We start from the raw sequence: 19,402 nt of genomic DNA, 5'->3' as shown, positions 1-19,402 counted from the left end.
GGTATCATTTACTGTGTTTCACAGAAGGATTAGCTGACATAAGCAGGATTGTGTAACTTGCTCAGGTCACCTGTCAACTCATTGACAGGCCAAGCTTTAAGCTCACGATCTCCTGAACTCTTGCTTTTTCAAAAAAACAGCTTTGGGCAGGAAGGAGAGAATGCCTTATCTAATAAAAGCCAAGGTGGAATTCAGGCAAGGGACTGCAAGGCTGTAAGTCAAGATATGGCCAGTGAAGAAGACTTAGCAACCTTACCTTTGAAAAAACAGCACTGTATATCAAATCACAAAAATTTAATGAACTTGGCATTACTTCTTACAGTCCCACATCTACAGCTACCAGGACTGGGTAGGTCCTTCCTTCTCCTTCACACAATTACCGTCTCTTTGAGAAATACAGTCCTGCATTGGTCATTTATTAACTACAATTTAATGAATGTTTTTCCCATGGACTGTGCTGCACCAAATGCTTTTTTTCAAGGACTTACAGTTTAGTACCTGTACTGTGGAAAGATCAGAGGCCAGGTGAATATTAGGATCCACTGTGGCACCGCACACACATGGAAATTTATTCTTTTTGTGTAAAATAAAAGGGATGGCATAGACAAATAGTAATTCCAGCTAAATAAGAGGCTTTAGACCCCGGATTTATTTTGTAAATGTGAAATTAAAATAACTATGGTATCACGTAAGAATTTATCAGCCATCATTTTCTTAAATAAAGATGCACAGCATTTGCTGCTGCATTTTAGAGCAACAGCACCATATGGGAGAATCTAGTTCAGTCTTCTCAAGATAGCTGAAACTGCTCTCTGCAGTAAGGTGTAGGTGTCTGCAAATTACACAGCTTCTTGAGTCAGCGCCGATCTAGATTGCTCCATTCATAATTAGACTTTTGATTGGTACCTATCCAGATCATCTCATTCATAGTATGACTTACAAGCAAGGATGGAGACAGACAGGCAAAGCAATAATTGAGGGAATACCAGGAGAACTATTTCTCATGACATAAGTATTTCCTATGCCTGCTCTTGTCAGAAATTTCTTAGGCTTTCTGCTTTGCAAATATGTATCCCTTGACCAGTGAACCTGTCCTCTCTGGGGATCACTCCAGCCCAGTTTAAAATCAGTTGCATAATATATGTGTGCTGCATCTGGATACCAGCAAACCTAAAAATCTGACGGTTGCTGACTATTTTAAATTATTCTCAAAGTCTTTGCAGCAAGTCTGTCAAGGCTGCAAAGCATAAACATTCAGGATCTGTTATTTTCTTAAATATGTGCAACTTTTTAACCTGAGTAAAAGTCACATACATTTAAGGAAAGATAACTTTAAAGTAAGGGCATTGTGAAAAGCAAAATTCAAATAACTGATTCTACCTTCTCCAAATGCTACTGCATACTGTCATACCCTGGCTGTTTCTTGCTTCCCTATATGCAGCATTAATGGAAGCAATGAAAAGTTACCAGAACTGATCCTGGAAGATGCTGAACTTGAGGAGCTGAAGGTAACCAAGAGCAGCACCAGGCTTTAAGGTTTCATGTGACATGAACTGAAACTGCATACTATGTACAATGCCAACTACTTGCAGTCTAGTTGTGTATTTTAAAGGCCAGCTGAAAAACAGGAATATTTTGTGTTCCACAGAAGATAGATAGATGATAGATAGATAGATAGATAGATGATAGATAGATAGATAGATTTATCTGGATAATGTTCTTGAATAAGGTCTTGTGGAATTTTTTTTAGTCTAAAACCCCCCTGCATTCTACTTGGCACCACAGGGGAAGTCATGGATGTTATATGGACCTACTTAATGTGTTATCAGATAAAAACCAACAGTTACACAATGTTCTTATTTCCAATGAAGAAAAGCAGGGCCATAAACTTCCAGAAAATCACCTCCTTTTGTTGAGTTTCAAATGAAAAAATGCTATTATATTAATTGGCAGTTAGAGGGTAGCATAGTGAGACAAACCCCCAAAATTTTCACTTGTATACACTTAACTTCAACTTGACACAGTACTACAAAAAAAAAAAAAACAACAAAAAAAAGCCAAAGGGAGAGGACATAATCAGTCTTATCTCTGATGAATTTAAAAGCACTGGACACCTGTTGAGCTGTTCAGAAAAACTAAGGAAATGTAATAAAGAAAAGCAACAATTCTTGAACAAGAGGTTGACACTGCAGATGGCTTTGCAGAAGAACTGTAACACTTCTAGTAAAACTTTTGCTTTTACCCACTGTCTTTGCTAGAGCTTCGCTGTTCATACTTACAAACATGCCTTCACCTGATTTGTATCCCTGACAAAGGAGATGAAAGTGGTGATCAACAATATAAAACTGTGTGTAAGAAAGAAACCCAAATGAAACTTCAGGCTCTTTTTCTTTGAAGGAGGAAAATAAACAGTTTTTTAAAAACAAACAAACAGACATAGGCTCAACAGGTGTACCAAAACAGGTAATATGTGAAGAGAGGTATGGGCTACACAGATAATTATTTTTAAAAATTAAGGTCAGTCAAGTTTTGGGAAAGAAGAAAAAGAAAAAAAGCAATGGAAAAAGAAAAAAAGAAAACAGTAAAGGGGGCACAAACTAAGACTAAAGTACATGTAAACAATTCACCCTGCATTCTACATATGGGTCCTCTATACAGCTAACACTTTCTGAAAAACATAGTCAGAAACCAACATTTAAAAAGATATAAACCAGAAAACATTGTGTCTTAATAGATAAGAGTTTCATCCCAATAAATACAGATCTGGAATTTACAGACTTTAGGAGAGAATAGGCAAGAGTAGGTAACCTGAAATTTTGACATTTTTAGCCTGTCTAAATTAAATGGCAACAATTCTTCCAAGTTAATTTATCCCCAGTACATCATTTGCAGGTCTCAAAAACACCTAGGAAAGAAACTAGAAAATACAGAGGTAGATTGAAATACATGAGGAAACATGCAGCGTTCCTTCTGAGCAGCTCTCAAACACCTTCATTAAATAACACATCCAATTTACATCTCAGTGAGTCATTACATGTAGCTACCATTGCCAGGTTCACAAACAGTTTTAAAGTAACAAATTAAACCATGCAGTTTAAAGACATTTTAAAGTAACACTGCAATGAAGAGAGAAGGGGATTGGTATTAAATCCCTTTCATATGCAAACTAGAGAAAAAGAAACTCACAGAGAGAGCAAATCCTGTTTACAACAGGCATATGACTAGAATTGCTTATGAGGGGCTCTAAAGGCAGCCTCTGACAAGGTCTGTCTGAGGAAGCCTCTCCCTGTGAACAAGCCTGTACCACGAGCCCCATTTTGCAACCACGCAACAAAACAAACAAGGAAACCCAAACTCGACTTCAGTTGCGAGCATTTTGCTGTGTCTGGAAAGCAGCAGCCCAAAACAGACAAACTACCCGCAAAAGCAGCAGCTGCTATCTAAAGTACTACCAGAATTATTTAACAACTTAGATAAAGTCCGCAAAAATAAAGTCACTTCTTTAAAGAAAGGGTGTTTTCTTGTCATGCTGGGCTGTATGATCCCGGTCAGCCACTCAAGTCTGAGGCACGGAGCTGTCTCTTACCTGAGCTGATCATACTGTGCATTCTTTGCTGAGCCAAGAGCTGTTCACGTCCAGAAACCCCATCTGAGGAAAAACACGATTCACTCTCGTAAATTGTCTGCAGCATATTCCAACTGGTCTGCACTTCAGCTACACAAGAGATTCATCACTGCACTTGCACACAGGCGTCGGGCACGACCCTCTGCGGTCCTACCTCCTCCAGCGAGGGTTGTAAGATAATATGCTTCGGCAATTAGCAGTGTTTAAGCATCTGCACAAGTATCTACGAGGAGAGGCAAAACCCCAAATCCACGGCGGGCAGCCCCCGCCCGCAGGAAGGGAGCCGCGGGCGTGCGGGGGGCTGAGCGCTGCCGGCTCGGAGCAGTTGCGTTCGGGCAGCCAGCGGCAGGTGGAAGGAGGAATGAAGAAATATCTCTGCGCTTTGGGCTTCCTGGCAGGGCGGGGGGGTGGGGGGGAAACTGCCTCTAACAAACCATCAAACCGAATAAGCCACCTTTCCAGGGAGCAGGAGCCGCGGAGGGTTTAATGTGAGCTGACCCCAGCCCAGCCCCGCGCTGCTGTGCCCGCGCCCCTCTGCGCTCCCGGCCGGCTGTCGCTCGGCCAGGCGGCTGGGCGAAGTTGGCGGGAGCAGCAGCGATAACTCATTTGCATTTGAATTGACACCCTCGTGGCCCAGCGGCGGCAGAAATAGAACAATGGCCGGCCTGAGCCAAAAATAGGTCAAGCATGGCCGGGTGATTGGAGCCTGCATTAATGCGTTTAAAAATACCACAGCAAACACAGCTGTCCAGTCTCTGTCTTTCAAACCGCCGCCCGTCCTCTCCTCTCCTCTCCGCACCGGCCGGCCTCGAGCTCAATTAACCCCTTCCCCCTGCCCGGCCCGTTTCGCTGGGACACGCCAGGGAGGAGGCAGGCGAGGCAGCATTGGGACAGGGACGGTCCTCGCCCGGGACTTGCGCCCCTCTCCCTCCTCACCCTCCCCCGGGGAGTGTTTTGTGAAAAGAGAGCAAAACGCCACGGCCTCTGTCTCTATCGGTCCTAAAATAACGCTGGGAGGTTTTGCTGGCGATGTGGTTTCTGCCTCGCCCACGCGCAGCCATCCTGCTGTTCTATTTTTGCTGCCCGTTTCTCTGGCTACGCCACAGTTGGCTTTGGCAGGGGAGCCAGGCGGCCGCCAGCTCCCTGCAGGACCTGCAGCCGCCGCCGGAGAGGCGATTTCTGCAGCTAATCGGGCCGGGGGGAGCAGAGGGAGGGGGCAGATGTCAATGCGGGACCGGCTTTTGTGCGTGCAGCTATAAGCAGCCTTTCCGTATTTAGCATGCTTGATATAATTCTTATAGTAAGTCACCAGTTGTGGCACAGCATGTTAGACACGCTCACCGACTATGCACTATTTGGTTGACTTGCTAAAATTTGTAGAGGGGCTGAGTAGTTGACACTTATTTTTAGAAGCATTGGGCAATTTGCACAGCGTCTTTCTCAGTTCCACAAGATGATGTGGTTTCAGAAGAGCAGCGTTTGACAGTGTATCTGACAACAGCACCATGCTCCTCTGTGGTTAGGCAAGTTTCACACATGTGAAGTTCATTTTTCATACTGGTATTTCAAAAGTTGCATCTCATTTGCTGATTAATATACCTACACACAGATAACTTTCATTTCAGTGTTATAGACAGTATTTTACTTCTCTGGATCCTACTCTGCCTTATAGCACTTTTTATACAGGTGACCAAAGCCTGTTGCTGTCTATATTAGACAGCAGCTTGACTGCTCTCCTACCAAAATTATGAGTCTGCTTCCATGTCCCTGCTCTAGGGGAGCAACAGTGGCCACTGGGATGTGATTGCTCACTGTAATCAAGAAGCCAACACAGAGGTAGTATTGCAGCTTTCTAGAATCTGTCCAATTCTCAACTATCAACATAGTGTTTTCCTCCTGAAGACACAAGAATTTACCCAGTATTTGAGGCTCTGTTCTGTTTTTTGGTGAGGAATTCTCTGTATGCTCTTTAATTTATATGACAGATCATAGCCAAGGGCAGTATATTTTTTAATACACTTCTCACAGTTTGTGTTACCTAAGAAAAGCTTCACAATAATGAAGTACTGTGACACTCCTGTGATGTTTTGCTACTTGATGGCACCTAGGAAGTCTGTGGCTCAACTCTTCCCATCATCCCAAACCTTTGCTTCCTCCATGTGCCAAAGCACCTGGTGCTGCTGAGAGTGAGGATCTGCCCCCTGGACAGACAGAGACTGCAGCAGCTGGCAGCAGCAGCGGTTTTCCCGGCAGGATCCTCAAGTTAGCAGCTATCACTTCTTGCCAGTCTGCCCTCCTTGCTGTCTCTCTTCCCTTAGCCCTGTTTTCCACAGGAGCACTGCTCCTGAGGAAGCAGTGAAGCTCTGCAGATGGTTTCCACCCAGCTCTGCAAAGGGCCATGAGCAGGGCCAGGGGCAGCACAGCGACAGGTAGGGTGTTACAGTGCAAGATTTCAGATGAGCATAGCACAAGCCATTTCATCACTGACTGCTGGCAATTTGGTATCATAAACGTTTGCTCTGGAAAATAATAATACCCAAATATTTTGTGGGAAATATGTGGTCCTTCCACGGTACAGGGCAGTTTCGCACAGAGCAAGGGGGATCACCAAGTAGGAACAGAAATCTCTAATGCCAAAAAAGCTTTTTATAGACAGAAGGAGATTAAAAAAGTGGAATTGCTTATGCCCTTCAGCCAAACAGAACATGACGCTGTGTGGTGATTCAGCGTCTCAAAATAATCAAGTTTCATATTACAGGGAAACACTGGAGGAATAAGTTAAAAACAGGTCAGAACATGGAAAACTGTGGAGTGTAGGATTCTGGTATTAGGTACCCATATGTGTTTATAACTTCTTATACATGCAGCTGCATTTTTAAAGATAGCCTTCACAGCTCTAAATTACTTCAAATACTTCAGTAACTAAATAAAAGCAAACTATATTCAAGAGCAGAAAAAGTACATTTAGATATTTAGCTCCAAGTGTTCTTAATTCTGGCTTACATATTTTAAGTTGACAGACACATAAACTGTCCTATGCTCACTAATTCACAGACCATAATGCTTTACATTTTAGATGATATATAAAAACTATATCAAAATATTTTACTTATGAAGTCAGTCACCCCAAAGGTAGGGCTTTTACAACCTGAATTCTTCCGACTTGCTTTGACATATTATAAGCCTACTTTGGTACATGCTTAGGTTTAAAACACATGTGTAAATCCATTTCTTTTCAACATAATATTTAAGCACATGCTCAAATTCTATTGATTGCAATAGAATTTAACCACACAGTTAAACACTTTGCTGAGTCAGCCCAGACTTTAACTGCATGATCACGTGAATTTAAAGAGCTCCTTAAGAATCCCACAGGGGAAGGATAAAGGGTTCATGCCTGAAGAAAATCTGTTTTTTATTTTTAAAGCTATGGATGTTATAAGGTGACATTTTCATACAGGAACATGAGGGGATTTTTTTTCTGTTTTTTCAAATGCATTTCCTTAACTTGGAGAAATTTAATGACACTGGTGGTGAGAGTAAACTGCTGAAATGATTTAGTGCTGCTGAGGTGACTCTAAATGCAATCAGCAACTTTATAGAAAACGTAAGGCATGTTAGTAGCACTGTGATCTCATTACAGCATTTTCACAATGTGTTTCTCTTATTTTCCCTCTGAGTTGTTAAAAACAAATAAATATAAGGAAATTAAATCTGGAAACCACATTACTGCAACATTAAGACTAAGAAATTAAGCCCTCAAATTAGAAAGAGCTAGGATTTCTACTGCATTATTAACTCTGCAACATTATAATTAAGTAAAACTTTTGTCTTTTTACTTTCTTTCTTAAAAAAAACTATGTTCCTTTCAAAGTATGAACAGTATATTACTGGTTGTTTTTTAGCATATCCCATTTCTCAGTCATGCTATTCTGGAGCATAGCCTTCATTAATATTAATAATTTAGTTTCAACTTTTGCAGGTTTTTTACTTGTAAATGAATCCTTGCATAGATTATTTTTTATCATATTGCTCAATTGTATCACATAAATATTGAACAAGTTAAAAAAAGAGATGTTCTCTAGCTTTAAGTCATATGCTTAGATGAGGACATTGCAGTCTAACAGGTGTCCCATTCCACCTTCTTTCAGTCCCTTTTTCATTTGGCAAGTGAAAAAGTAGCAAGTAATAACATGCATCAATGTCAAACAATTAATAAACAAGTGGGAGCTAAATTAAGGTTGCATGAGTAGTATTAAATTTGGCCTATTTCAGTACTGAAGGTTTGAGTTCTAATCTTTGCAGCCTAAAGACTTCCTAACTATTTCTGTGTATCTAATCACTGGGATTAAAAAAAAAAAAAAAAAAAAAAGAAGAAAAAGAAAAAAATTAACTATTGTATAGAACAGATGTTTCTGAAGCCACAGTTCATTAGATACCATTAGTACCACATGAAACCCAAACATCCAGCATAAATTACTGCAGCTTACGCTAGAGGATTAACTATGTTAACGAACAGCAAAAGTCTATTACCACAGAGAAGCAGATGGTTTGGGAGCAGAAAGAAATCAGGGGAGATGCTGTAATGGTCTGGTCCTGCTCCCTCTTGGAACAAAGGGTCCATATTCCAAGACCCTGGAGGAGTTAAAATGGATCACTTAATCCAAGTCCTCTGGTTAGCAATACATACTACAGGAATGTTTCTGACCAATTTTCTGTGTCGCAAGCCTTGGCATCGCCTGTGCAGGAATACATGGTGCTTTTCTTTGCAGTGCTGTGAAACCATGTGATGGACATTTTTTTAAGTGAGGAGAAAACTGCAGTTCTAGTATTTTAGTTTAATTCAAGCTTCAAAGGAATTTTCTGGGACAAATAAAGGCATATCTGTAGCTTTAGGGGATTTTGTGACAAACAATGGGAGAATAAAACTTTACAAAGTTTTGAGGATAAGAACTGTTATGCTAGATAAATGTATGGCTCTTATCATCTCTGAGAATACAGAGAGCCTTGCATCTTTCTCATGCAAATCAGCTCAGGGATTTTGTAACTAGTTGATGACATCACTTCTTTCTCCTCTTAAAATACAACTTTTTGTTTACATAAATAAATCCATTAGAAATTAAGTCTCAGATTCAGGACAACACCTCAACAGCATATACTTGATTATAAGCACAAGGCTAAAGTTAAGCATATGCTTAAGGGCTTCATAAATTCAGAGGTACTTTCCTGAATCACAAAGCTCAAGCAATAAAAAAAGCCTAACACTAACACAGAGCTATGAAGTAAATAAATATTTGGGTTAGGAAAAACATGCAAAATTCATTTTTTCTGTTGACAGAGTTGCTTATCAGGTTGGAACTAAAATCTTCATGTTTTGTGGCAAGACTGAGGTAAATTGCACATAAACAACACAAGCCAAAGCAACATCAGATATTGACAAATAAATGCCTTGGACCAGCAAAGCACTTTGTCCCTTTTATGCCATTAATGAGTTAGAGGAGCAAATATGAGAGTTCCTGGCTCTTCCATGGCTATGCCCACCTTCCAGACACACCTTGTGGGCATGCATAAAGGAGCCCAGGAACACATAACCTGGGACAGCTGCCAATATGTTCAGCATCCTCCAGGCCTTTCAAGCTTGTTGCATGTCTAGTGAGCTGATAATCTGTACCATCATGCAGGGTTTTGCACTGCATCTCCTGATGCTGGTTAGTCTGGCAGGTCAGATCAACCTGGTCACTGTTCCTGGACAACAGACTAAGTTCCCATGACTGGAAAACCAATAGGAACACCATCTCTGGCTTGTAACATATGAATGGGTTTAAGTGATTTTTTTTTTTAATTTAAGACAAGAAATGTAGGCCATGCTTGCTTCCTGGAGAACTGAACTGTGGAAACCAATGACCAGGTGAAGGATTTAAGATCATAGCAGAAGCCAGCCAACTAAATACAAGCTCCTAGGATTACACCAGGACCAAAAAGGCGAATAAAATCCTTGGCAATATAACAAGCTTACTGGATAACAACAGTGAGAGGATATACATGTATCAGAGACCATCTTGGGATATTGTAATTTCTCCCAGTATAAATACATGAAAAAGAATGCCAAAAAACTGAGGATGGCTAGGCATGCCACATGCATAAAATGGGTTTGGAAAACCTCTGGAAATTGGAAACTCAAAGACCTGTGATACTAAGTTTATTGAAGAGGTTCAGGGGCGGCTTGGCAATGTCTAGTTGTGTAGTAAAATGGTCTTCGTTTTAAGAAGTCATGCCTTAAGAATAATGCATTGGTTGGAAAAATTCAAGCCAGAGGTGGACATGCATTTTAACCATGCTTTAACCATTACAGCAACCTATAAATGAGCTTTACATCAATATTGACCATGTCTCTGAAAAGAAAGCTCTAGCAGTTCTGTATGTCAAGCTTAAGGCAGGTTTTGTTGTAGGAGTCCAAGGCAGGTCTTACTGCATGACTCTGAAAAGGTCAGATCATGGGGGTAGAACCATGGAATTGTTTAGATTTAATTGAAAAAGACCTCTAAGATTATTAAATCCAATCATTAATGTAGTACATTCAAGTCCACCAGCCATTTCTACTTCGGGCACTTTCAAAGCTATTAAGAACTATTAAGTATTGCTTAATTGATGGAATTGATGGAATAATAAAAAGTAAACATATATACTAAACTAATTATTCCTATTACAGAAATAGTTTTATTCTTTTAACTCATCCTCTCCTGAAAAGCAGAGCTCTAATTTTTGTCTTGCTATTCTTTAATCCAAACTGGGTAAGTTTTTACAAGAGTAGAACAATGGAATGCTCTGTAAATAACTTGGGAAAAAAGCCTTTGGGGAAAAAAAAGAACCCACAAAATTTTTGCTTCATTTTGCTATTCAAAGCTGCCCTTTTACATCAAATAATTAGATTTCAAAAATAGGGTCTTTCTAAATACAGGCCTGGATTCATAAAGTGATGAGGTGGCTTTACATATAATATTACAAGCAGATTATAAAGCTATAGTAGATTTATAGCAGATTTATAGTAGATAATGTAGACTGGAAGAATTACTCTTTTAAATTTTCAGACAAGATGTTTTCTTAAATATAAAAAAAATTAAAATTAAGTCAGAGAACTATCACTACAAGCCATTGGAAGCTTGGCCAAGAAAAAAACATTTTACACACAGCATTAACAAGGACCTCCTTTAATTTGTGGGCCAGGGAATGGACCTGAGGTGCCAGACCATGTGCTCAGCTGTGGGCACAAACCAGTCTCTCCCACTGTGCTGCTTGCTTGGCTCTCCTTCCTCTCCCAGCATCTCCATCCCTCACAGGGGAGCATTCAAGCACATGGAGAAGCAGCGTTGGATGCACAAACATGCCCCTGAGAGCAGTAACAAATTGACCACTGCTGCGCTATGAAAAGGTCATATCTCATACTGGTCAATAATGTTGTTACGAAACCACACAAAACCCTCTTGGTTAGCTGGACCAGGATGGCAGCAATCCTCTCCTGGCCTTTTTTTCCAAATGTTTCAGTGAACCCTGATCCAGTTTTCATCTATTTTTTTTCCCTCTTAAACTTTGATAAGAAACAGATCTGCAACCCAAAATGTAATCAATATACACCAGGCTGGGAGCTGATTTTATTCTTCTGGTGAATTTGGGGCAATGAGAACATGTGACTTCATTGGGTAAACTGCAAATATTTTGCCTGACTTCAATAGAACCAGCATTTCTCCTGAGGAGCAATATTATCTTAATTTTCCTTGTGTAACAAACAAATTTATTTGCAAAAGAGGGAAAAAAATCAAAATAATATTGAAAGCAAGGTTTCGTAACTCTGAAAATTGCAACACATTTTAAGTAAATATAACCTCTCCCTTTAGCTAAGCAAACCACCTTGAAAGTCTTAATGCAGCTACTTACTGCAACTGAAAATACAATGTTCTATGGCATTACCAAAATCCATCACAAACTTGAGTTTTGCAAATACAGGCATCCAACTGGTATTCCTAGGGCCAAACCAGCCCTAAAGGAGGCTTTTATCCATCCTTCAAGCTGATGTAGCCAAATCTTGCAATGTTCATTTTGCTAGGCACTTGGTTCCATAGAAAGGATGGAACAAATGGAGAGGGAAGCTACAGCAAATGCCCAGCAAAGTCACACCTCAGCAGGCAGATGAGAGAACCTGCAGCTTCCACGTGTCCCTCATCTGCCCCATCTCTGGCTTAAAGAAGCAAGACACAAGTGCTCAAGATCCCTGGGACAAAGGGACAAGACTGGTCCCAAGCCCTAGTTTCCTAGAATGAGAATTTTTCACAGAGAAACTGCCAGATTGTTCTGAGCCTCAAACCACTATGCAGTGGATAAAAAAATGCACAGGTCAGAACTGATAATTTGCATTAAAAGCATGGGGGAGCGGGAAGATAATATACTGAATCCATAGTCAGACAATACTCCCATTCTAATCAACTTCAATCAAATATGTTTATGTCTCGTAAAGAATGTGGGAGGGGAAAGCTCTTATATTAACTTCAATCCTTACTGCTGCTGGGAAAGGGCACTCCAAAAATGAAGTAATAAATGAAAAGTAACTTGCTAGTGCTGGAATCCCAGTGCCATAAGCAGAGAAGACAGACTATTTTAGATGAGCTTAAGCTTCTGACCATTCAAAATGTTGGCTCAAACTTGGGCTCAAGGCCTGTTCTAAAAATAGTGTAGCAATCATCTACGCACTTCATACCCTGCTGATTGGTAGTCGAGAGAACAGGATGGCAGGGCAGGTGATAATGGCAGGGAAACAACACCTTTCAGACAACAAATCAGAGGATCTGCACTATCACAAGCCAGGTCTCACATAACTTGTCAGTCACAGATGGACTGGTCTCTGCATGCTCTGATTGCACTTCATTTCTTTCTCCCCTTGTTAATGCACTTGCTAGTAAAAAAAATGCTAAACACATTTCAGTACAAAGTACAGAGATTTGGATTATTTTTGGTTTTAATCTGAATATAATCCAAACAAAGTGTTCTGATTAGTCTATGAAAGAAATGAATGCATTTCAGCAGCCCATGAAATAATGCTGTACACAGGATAAGTGGCAGTCTTGGCTAAAAATAACCAGTGACAAAAGCCAGACAGATCAAGGTGGCAGGTATCACCCATGGACTGTGTCCACAGGGACAAATAAATAAATCAAAAGCCAGATTATTTTAAACTTTAATTGTATTCTCCATCTTCTCTCCTTACCTCTGCCAGAATTCTGGAAAAAAAGAAAAGCTAAAAAGGTGGAGAAGGAAATCTTGGGCAACTAAAAACTGAACATACAAATGGTTTATTTGCCATGGCTGAGGCATCTTTCCACATCTCAGGAGACAAAGGTTGATAACTAAAGCTAAGAGACTGGTTTTGTGTTATCTGAAAAAGGGGTGCAGCAAAATTGGGCACCACCCTAACTAAAAATAGATGTGCTGTAATAATAGGGCTGAAAAAAAACCCACATAAGTTAATTACCAGTGTGATGAAACAGGCTTAAGTTTGGTCAAGCTTTATTTTTTATTTTAATTGCCAGTAAGAATGCTTCTAAAAATAACACCCTCATGTTTTATAATATTAATTTGCTTACCATTCTAAAGAAATGCTTGTCTCTATTTTTGGACTATACACAAATGTGACAGCCTTGCATTTAAGGAGTAATTTACTTGAAGTAACACAGCAGTGATGGTTTTATTTAGAAACTTCAAATGAAACGCTACTGTATGCTATTAAATCACACTGTTTTCTTTCAATCTCTATTCACAGGCATACAAAGCACATTTCTCATAAAGACCTTATATGTATTAATCTCCTATGTATGTGTATAAAAATTTCAACAGATTTAAAGCACTTTCAGCTACTGGTGTCACACACCACATTTGAAATACTAAAGCATAAATACATTGACATCAACAACAACAAAAAGACTAAAAGGTACATTAGCAAGTGTCTCGTTCAAAACCTGTGATGAATGAGAATTTTATTGACTTGGGGCCTAAATCATTGTATGCACTTTTGTTCATTTAGTGTCCTCTCAGATGCAGCAGAAAGCCTCCAGCAATTCAGAGAGACAGTGTGCTATTCTGGGATACACCAGAGAATGAATAAGTTGAGAAGTTGAGCAACTAACTATATTTGCAAGGGGAAATCTCCAAGGCATACCTACTAACGAGAATACCAGGCTGGAAATACACCAGGATGGTTGCCAACAGAAATATTTCATCAGTCAGTCTTTTACAGTCCTATGGCTCCCATTTCATTTTTTTTGCCAACTTATTTAGCACTGGAGGCACCAGCAAGAAACAAGTTTGGGATGTGCTTTCATTTTTCACACACTTTTTCTGGAAATCAGCTGTTTACCGATACTTTGCCTTCTGATCCAAAGACCACAAGCTTGTCTCAGGATGCCAAAGGGGTTTGTGCATACAACTGCAGTGTGAGGAGAAGGAAATGATAGAGGTGGTCAGTAGACCATCAGTGGCTACATAGCTCCTTCAGAGTGACCTGCAGCTGTGGAGGGCTGGATTGAATGATCATGGTAACCCCTTCAGTAATTTTTTCTCAAGTGGCATTGGAAAAGAATGTGTTCCTAGGCAGTGCATGAATCCGAGGACAGCCATTTCTCCAGCATCCTAAATATGACCATCCCCTAAAGAAGACCATGTGTACCAAACAACACATTTGTGGAACATTTAAATCAAACCAGCTATTGCTGCAGTCTTGGCACTGCAGCACTGCTGATCAGTAGAATGATGTTTACTAGGATGGGACACAGGCTTCACTGGCAACATCACGTTAAGGGTGTGCTTATGTGCTCCTGCTACTTTGCTGTCCTTGTTTTTATGGCAAGGTTTTACACATATTAATTAATTTGAAAGGAAATCAGATCAGATCAGTTTTCCAGTACAGTTCAAAAAGCGCAAACAAAAAAAGCAAGACCTCAAAAGCACAAGCAAGAAAAGCAAGAACTTTTTATCCTCATGAGGTCCTCTGCCTCATCAAGTCACAAACACAATGACAAAAGTTCAAAGGACTAAAGGACTCCTGACTGTGCTTTACTAACCCAAAACTCTTTTTACCAACTGACATAACAGGTATTCAAGAAGATTTGCATATTGAAGACATTGAAGAATCACAGAAAATCTATATGGCCATGATTATATATATATATATGTATGTATATAAACAACATAACTGACTGTTCAAACTAGCCAACATCATTTAAAGACATGCACAAAGCCAACAGCACTCAAATGTATTTTGGACACAATGGGGAAAAAAAAAATTAGAACTCCAGAAGGTTTTTTTAAACTCTCAATTTTCTAACAATTTGTAACCATGTTAGTATAGATCTAAATTGTATTAGTTAAACAAAAAATTAAGGTCTCCTTTGAAAAGGAGAGCAGTACTCTTCAATTAGTTTCTATACATAACACACTATTTTCTGATGATGCAGCAAAAGGAATATAGGGTTATGCAACTTCTGCAAGACTTCATCTGATGCCTTTACTTTTTGTAGAACTTCAGACAAAATTTAGGCTACCTTAGGACTCAGACAAGCTAATGGACTCAGTTTCCTCTGCATCTTTCAATGCTAATGTGCAAAACTCCCCCACCAGCATGTAATGTTCTGGTCTCAGAGAAGGCAGAAATCAAAGTGTGCCACTTGTCCACTGAGAGGACAAAGGGACATTCCCAACACTGCTGGCGTCACAGGAGAGGCTGATAAACAATCCATATCATTTGGCCACCCCATTTGATTTTACATTTATTTTCATTGTCTTTGGGAGAGAAAAACAATACACAATAAAGCTTGTTATGTGTTATTCTGCTCAACACACAGACTTGAAGAGAATTAATTTGCCCATCATTAAAATTAATAATATAGTTTTCAAACTTTCAATTTGCAGGCAAGATATGATAGTATTTCACACAGTCTGTAAGAGGACTGAACCCTCATCATCTTGGAAAGTACAGTATCATTACCTGATCTCACATACAATACAGCAAATCAGCCTGAACATGGCTTATGCCATTCACTGTCATTCAGAGCATGAAATAATCTATTTTTGACTCCCATGGATGACCAGTTCCCGTGTTTGACAAAGTAGCATTTTTCCCTCTACCTAAAGCAATGTCATTTTTCCCTGGCAGAAAGCAAGACCTGCAGCAGTCCTAGTCTGGCAGTACCAAGAAGAAAATTTGCTTTTTATTCACATACCTATGAGATACATACAAAACTCTAGTGGACTCTTTTTGACTATTTTTTCTTATAGGTTTCTACTTTTCCTGTGGTAACATTCAAAAAGATAATGTGACATTTTTATGTCTATGTATTCATCATATATTTCTTAAAAGTGCCCATGAGGGATGGTTAATGAATGTTAAAAAAAAAAAAATTGTTAGGGGACTCAGGATTGAATGGTGTCAAGTTGCAATTACTGATCATAGAATTCCAGTGATCAGAGGTCCCATTCACTCTGTGCTTCAGATCCCCAGCTGTCCAACAGGAACAAACAGCAGTATATTTCACATGACTGTTTAGAACACAAGTGGTTTAAGGGTGCTCAGACACCATGGAAGTGGAGAACATAGGCTTTCTTTAGACTAAAACACTTTTGCCAAACTATTTCTACAGCACACAGTTAGCAACTGGCAATCTGCATCCTTTCCACAGGGAATTGGCAACACTGATTACTACCCATGACTGTCAGTGCTTTGTAGACCCTACATTATTTCACACAGCTGATTATTACCAAAATTAAATTGCATGTGATTTCCCTAAACCACAAGAGTTGATGTTTTTTCTTCAAAAGCTAGAGATGAGCACAAAAAGACTGTGCTTGCTTTCATACTTCAAGAGAATTTTGTGTTTACTTGTGCTCCTTTAAGTTGTCCTTCTCCTTGGAGAACAAATTGGAACATTTTATGTAGTTCTGTAAACAGAATACTGCCAGTTACAAAAAAACAACAGCAAAAAAAAATTTTATGTCTCTGTAGATTCCCAGGCTTACAACTTAGTGATGTTTCCATTCACAAAGAGAAACAAGACAGCTTAGCAATAGTTGTGGCAAGCAGTGAATCTCACTCATGTAGACACAATGCTTTGTGTTAAATAAAATAATCATCTCTTTTAGCTCAAAAAAATTAATTAAAAAAAAAGGCAAAAATATACCTAAAAACGAAATGCATACCTTTGGGTAAGCATTTCTGCCATTGAATCTGTTGTACAATGATGAATTAATGAGATCAACTGAAGGACATTTCTTCCCATTCAGCTGAAGCTGTGGCCATTGACACCTCCTCCTTCTATTTCATCTCCTGCACAGACATGGCATGGTCAGTTATTTTTTGGTCTCTTTTTGGAATAAAAATATTCAAACAATGATTGACCATGATAAATTGTCTCTGCTGGCGTCAACAGTAAATTAGCTAGTCCTCTTTATACCTTTCCCATGAGTCTGGAAACTTCATTTGCAAATAGGGTAAATATGTCTGTAGGATGTTTTTTTTCAAACTGACCAGAACAGTTTTTGTATTTTGGGACCCGTTTATAAATGCTGTCCTTTCCTTCTTCATTGACTAATCCCACCAAAAAGGATGGTGTTTTCCAGGGAAAAAATAGTAACTGAGTGTGGCTAGCACAGGCTTTTCCCATGAGAATTCTTTTTGTGTTTTATAAATAAAGATAAAGTTTGGATGTTATTAAAAACAGTGTCCCAAGATCTGGACGGTGCAGGCCTGGCCAATCAGGCCTAGGGGGAGGATTCTGACTGACCAATCTGGGTGACCTTTGAAAACTCTATATATATATGATGAAATCAAAACAATAAAGGTCTTGCCTTCTTGCCACTGAGAACTGGTGCTTCTTTACTCTGCTAGCAGCTCAACAGCGACAACTGAGGACCATCTCTTCTACAGTTTTCCTTCCCTGCCATTAGTCTTTCTTCATTATTGCACAAACACAACTGTCTGTCTTGCACTACTCGTTCAACTCCACCTTACATTCACTACTGAAATTCTGACTCCCTCCATGCTTCACTTAGTGAGATCTCAGACTAAAAGATACTTCTGAGGTTTCTCCCATGCTATTCTCCTGTTTGTGAAGAAGTCTACAGATAACTATCTGTTCTTTAAAAACTGGCTTAAAACCCTACTCTATAGGTCAATACAAGGATTTGAGCTCCTTTGCTCAGAAAATCACTGACATTACCAGGTAATATGGTTCTTTTCTTCCATATCTAAGTATGGAGTTTATACATACAGCCAAGATATTTCCAACCAGAGTGAAAAAATTCCTTGGAAGAGAACTTGTTTTGGTGATGATGAGCATAAAGTGCCTCCCTCCATTAGATAAAAGAGGTTGTGGATTTGTACTGTCGTTGTGCTACCATCACCACTGCTACTTTCCTGTACTGCCAGGTGCTGGGAGATCCTTCATAGATTCACCAACAGCCTGCTTCTACAAGAGAAGTTCTCCCACTGGCCTGCTACCAGCTAAGAAAATACCCTGTGATCATTAGAATTCGTATTTATTCCAAACCCACTAATTCAGAATTCACTTCACAAGGTTTTAACTGCCATGATCTCTGCTGAATGTTGAACTCAAAAAGAGATGCAAAGCATTCCTTAAAAACTGGCTCATGTCAAACATTTGTCGGCTCTGCCATTCTTTTCTTGCATAGATGAATTCCTCTCTCATTTACAGTTTTCTCTCTTGTATTTACTTTCTATAGTTTCTGCAAAGAGAGTTCCACAATCTCGTCCCAGAAGCTTCTGATCACTAATTTTTCATTTTAATCTTCATCAGTCTATATTTATCACTATGTTTCACACCCTTCCATCTTCCTCTTTGATCCTTTAATAGACATTGTACACTGCAATTTCTTTACTTATTAGCAGACTGAACATTGTTCATCAAACATAATTCAGAATGTTTTCTTTACTGCTTGTTTTCTTATTGTACTTGCAAACTTTCATCTTTTCTCTGTCTAGAAAGATGCTGAAGGATTTGTTGTCTCAGCTACTGAAATTCTCCCTTTGAATGCTCAAATTCAAAGTAAACTTCAAACACAGACAATTTTGTCACATCTCATTCCATTTTTTTGGAGAGGACAATGGTGGCTATAGCATCCAGAAATCATTTCACATTTTAGGTTTTGCTGCTCTTAACCTTGTGTCTCTTTCCCCATGGAAATGTCTAGTTCTTTAAAAGCCAACAAAAGGATAGAGACCTCTCCTGTTTTGCCACTTAAACAGAGCTGATTCTTGAATTAAGCATTTTCGTGTGATAAACTGGTGCAATCCCAACTGAAAGGGAAAGCATCCAAAAAGCATGATTTCCTTTTGATTATAAAGACTCACCATGTCAAAGTAGATGTAAGGACACTGACAACACACCATAAGGCTTGCATACTTAATATTCATAATTTCTAATCTCTCCAGAGGCAGTTTTAGCCTTTGTTATATGGAAAACAGAGAGGTATAAAACCGTATTTTTGGCAAACATGAAACAAAGGTAGGCTTTTTATTCCAAAACAGAAAACACTCTTTCCACTGTGCACAGAAAGGGAGCTGCACCCTGAATAGAAAAGGAGGAGAGGAAGGTTGCAGAAGAGGGATAGTTACTGTGCAACTTGGAAGTCTGCTAGTAAAACAAACACAGAAAAGTGGCACTTTGGAAAAAACCACATTGTTTATCAGTCTGAGACTGAACAAGATACAATGACTTAAAA

General features: G+C 39.4%; 1 protein-coding gene across 14 annotated transcripts in view; it reads right to left on the bottom strand.

Moving 5' to 3' along the window:
* Positions 1-19,402, bottom strand: part of HDAC9 (histone deacetylase 9) — a 457,439-nt gene that overhangs the window by 269,391 nt on the left and 168,646 nt on the right. For 4 of the 14 annotated variants that reach the window (XM_085050861.1, XM_085050862.1, XM_085050863.1 and 1 more), the window contains exon 1: positions 3,587-3,770. The exons of 2 other annotated variants lie outside the window; for them this stretch is intronic. In XM_085050861.1, the coding sequence (XP_084906987.1) occupies positions 3,587-3,692 (106 nt within the window). In that variant the 5' untranslated portion in view covers positions 3,693-3,770. 8 more of the 14 variants (XM_085050864.1, XM_085050865.1, XM_085050867.1 and 5 more) reach the window with 5 other exon arrangements.

Source organism: Lichenostomus cassidix, chromosome 2, assembly GCF_008360975.1.
Source record: "Lichenostomus cassidix isolate B80296 chromosome 2, HeHo_3.0, whole genome shotgun sequence".
NCBI classification, from domain to species: Eukaryota; Metazoa; Chordata; class Aves; order Passeriformes; family Meliphagidae; genus Lichenostomus; species Lichenostomus cassidix.
The sequence above is the reverse complement of the archived record's forward strand: the minus strand, read 5'-3'. Positions and strand labels throughout refer to the sequence as shown.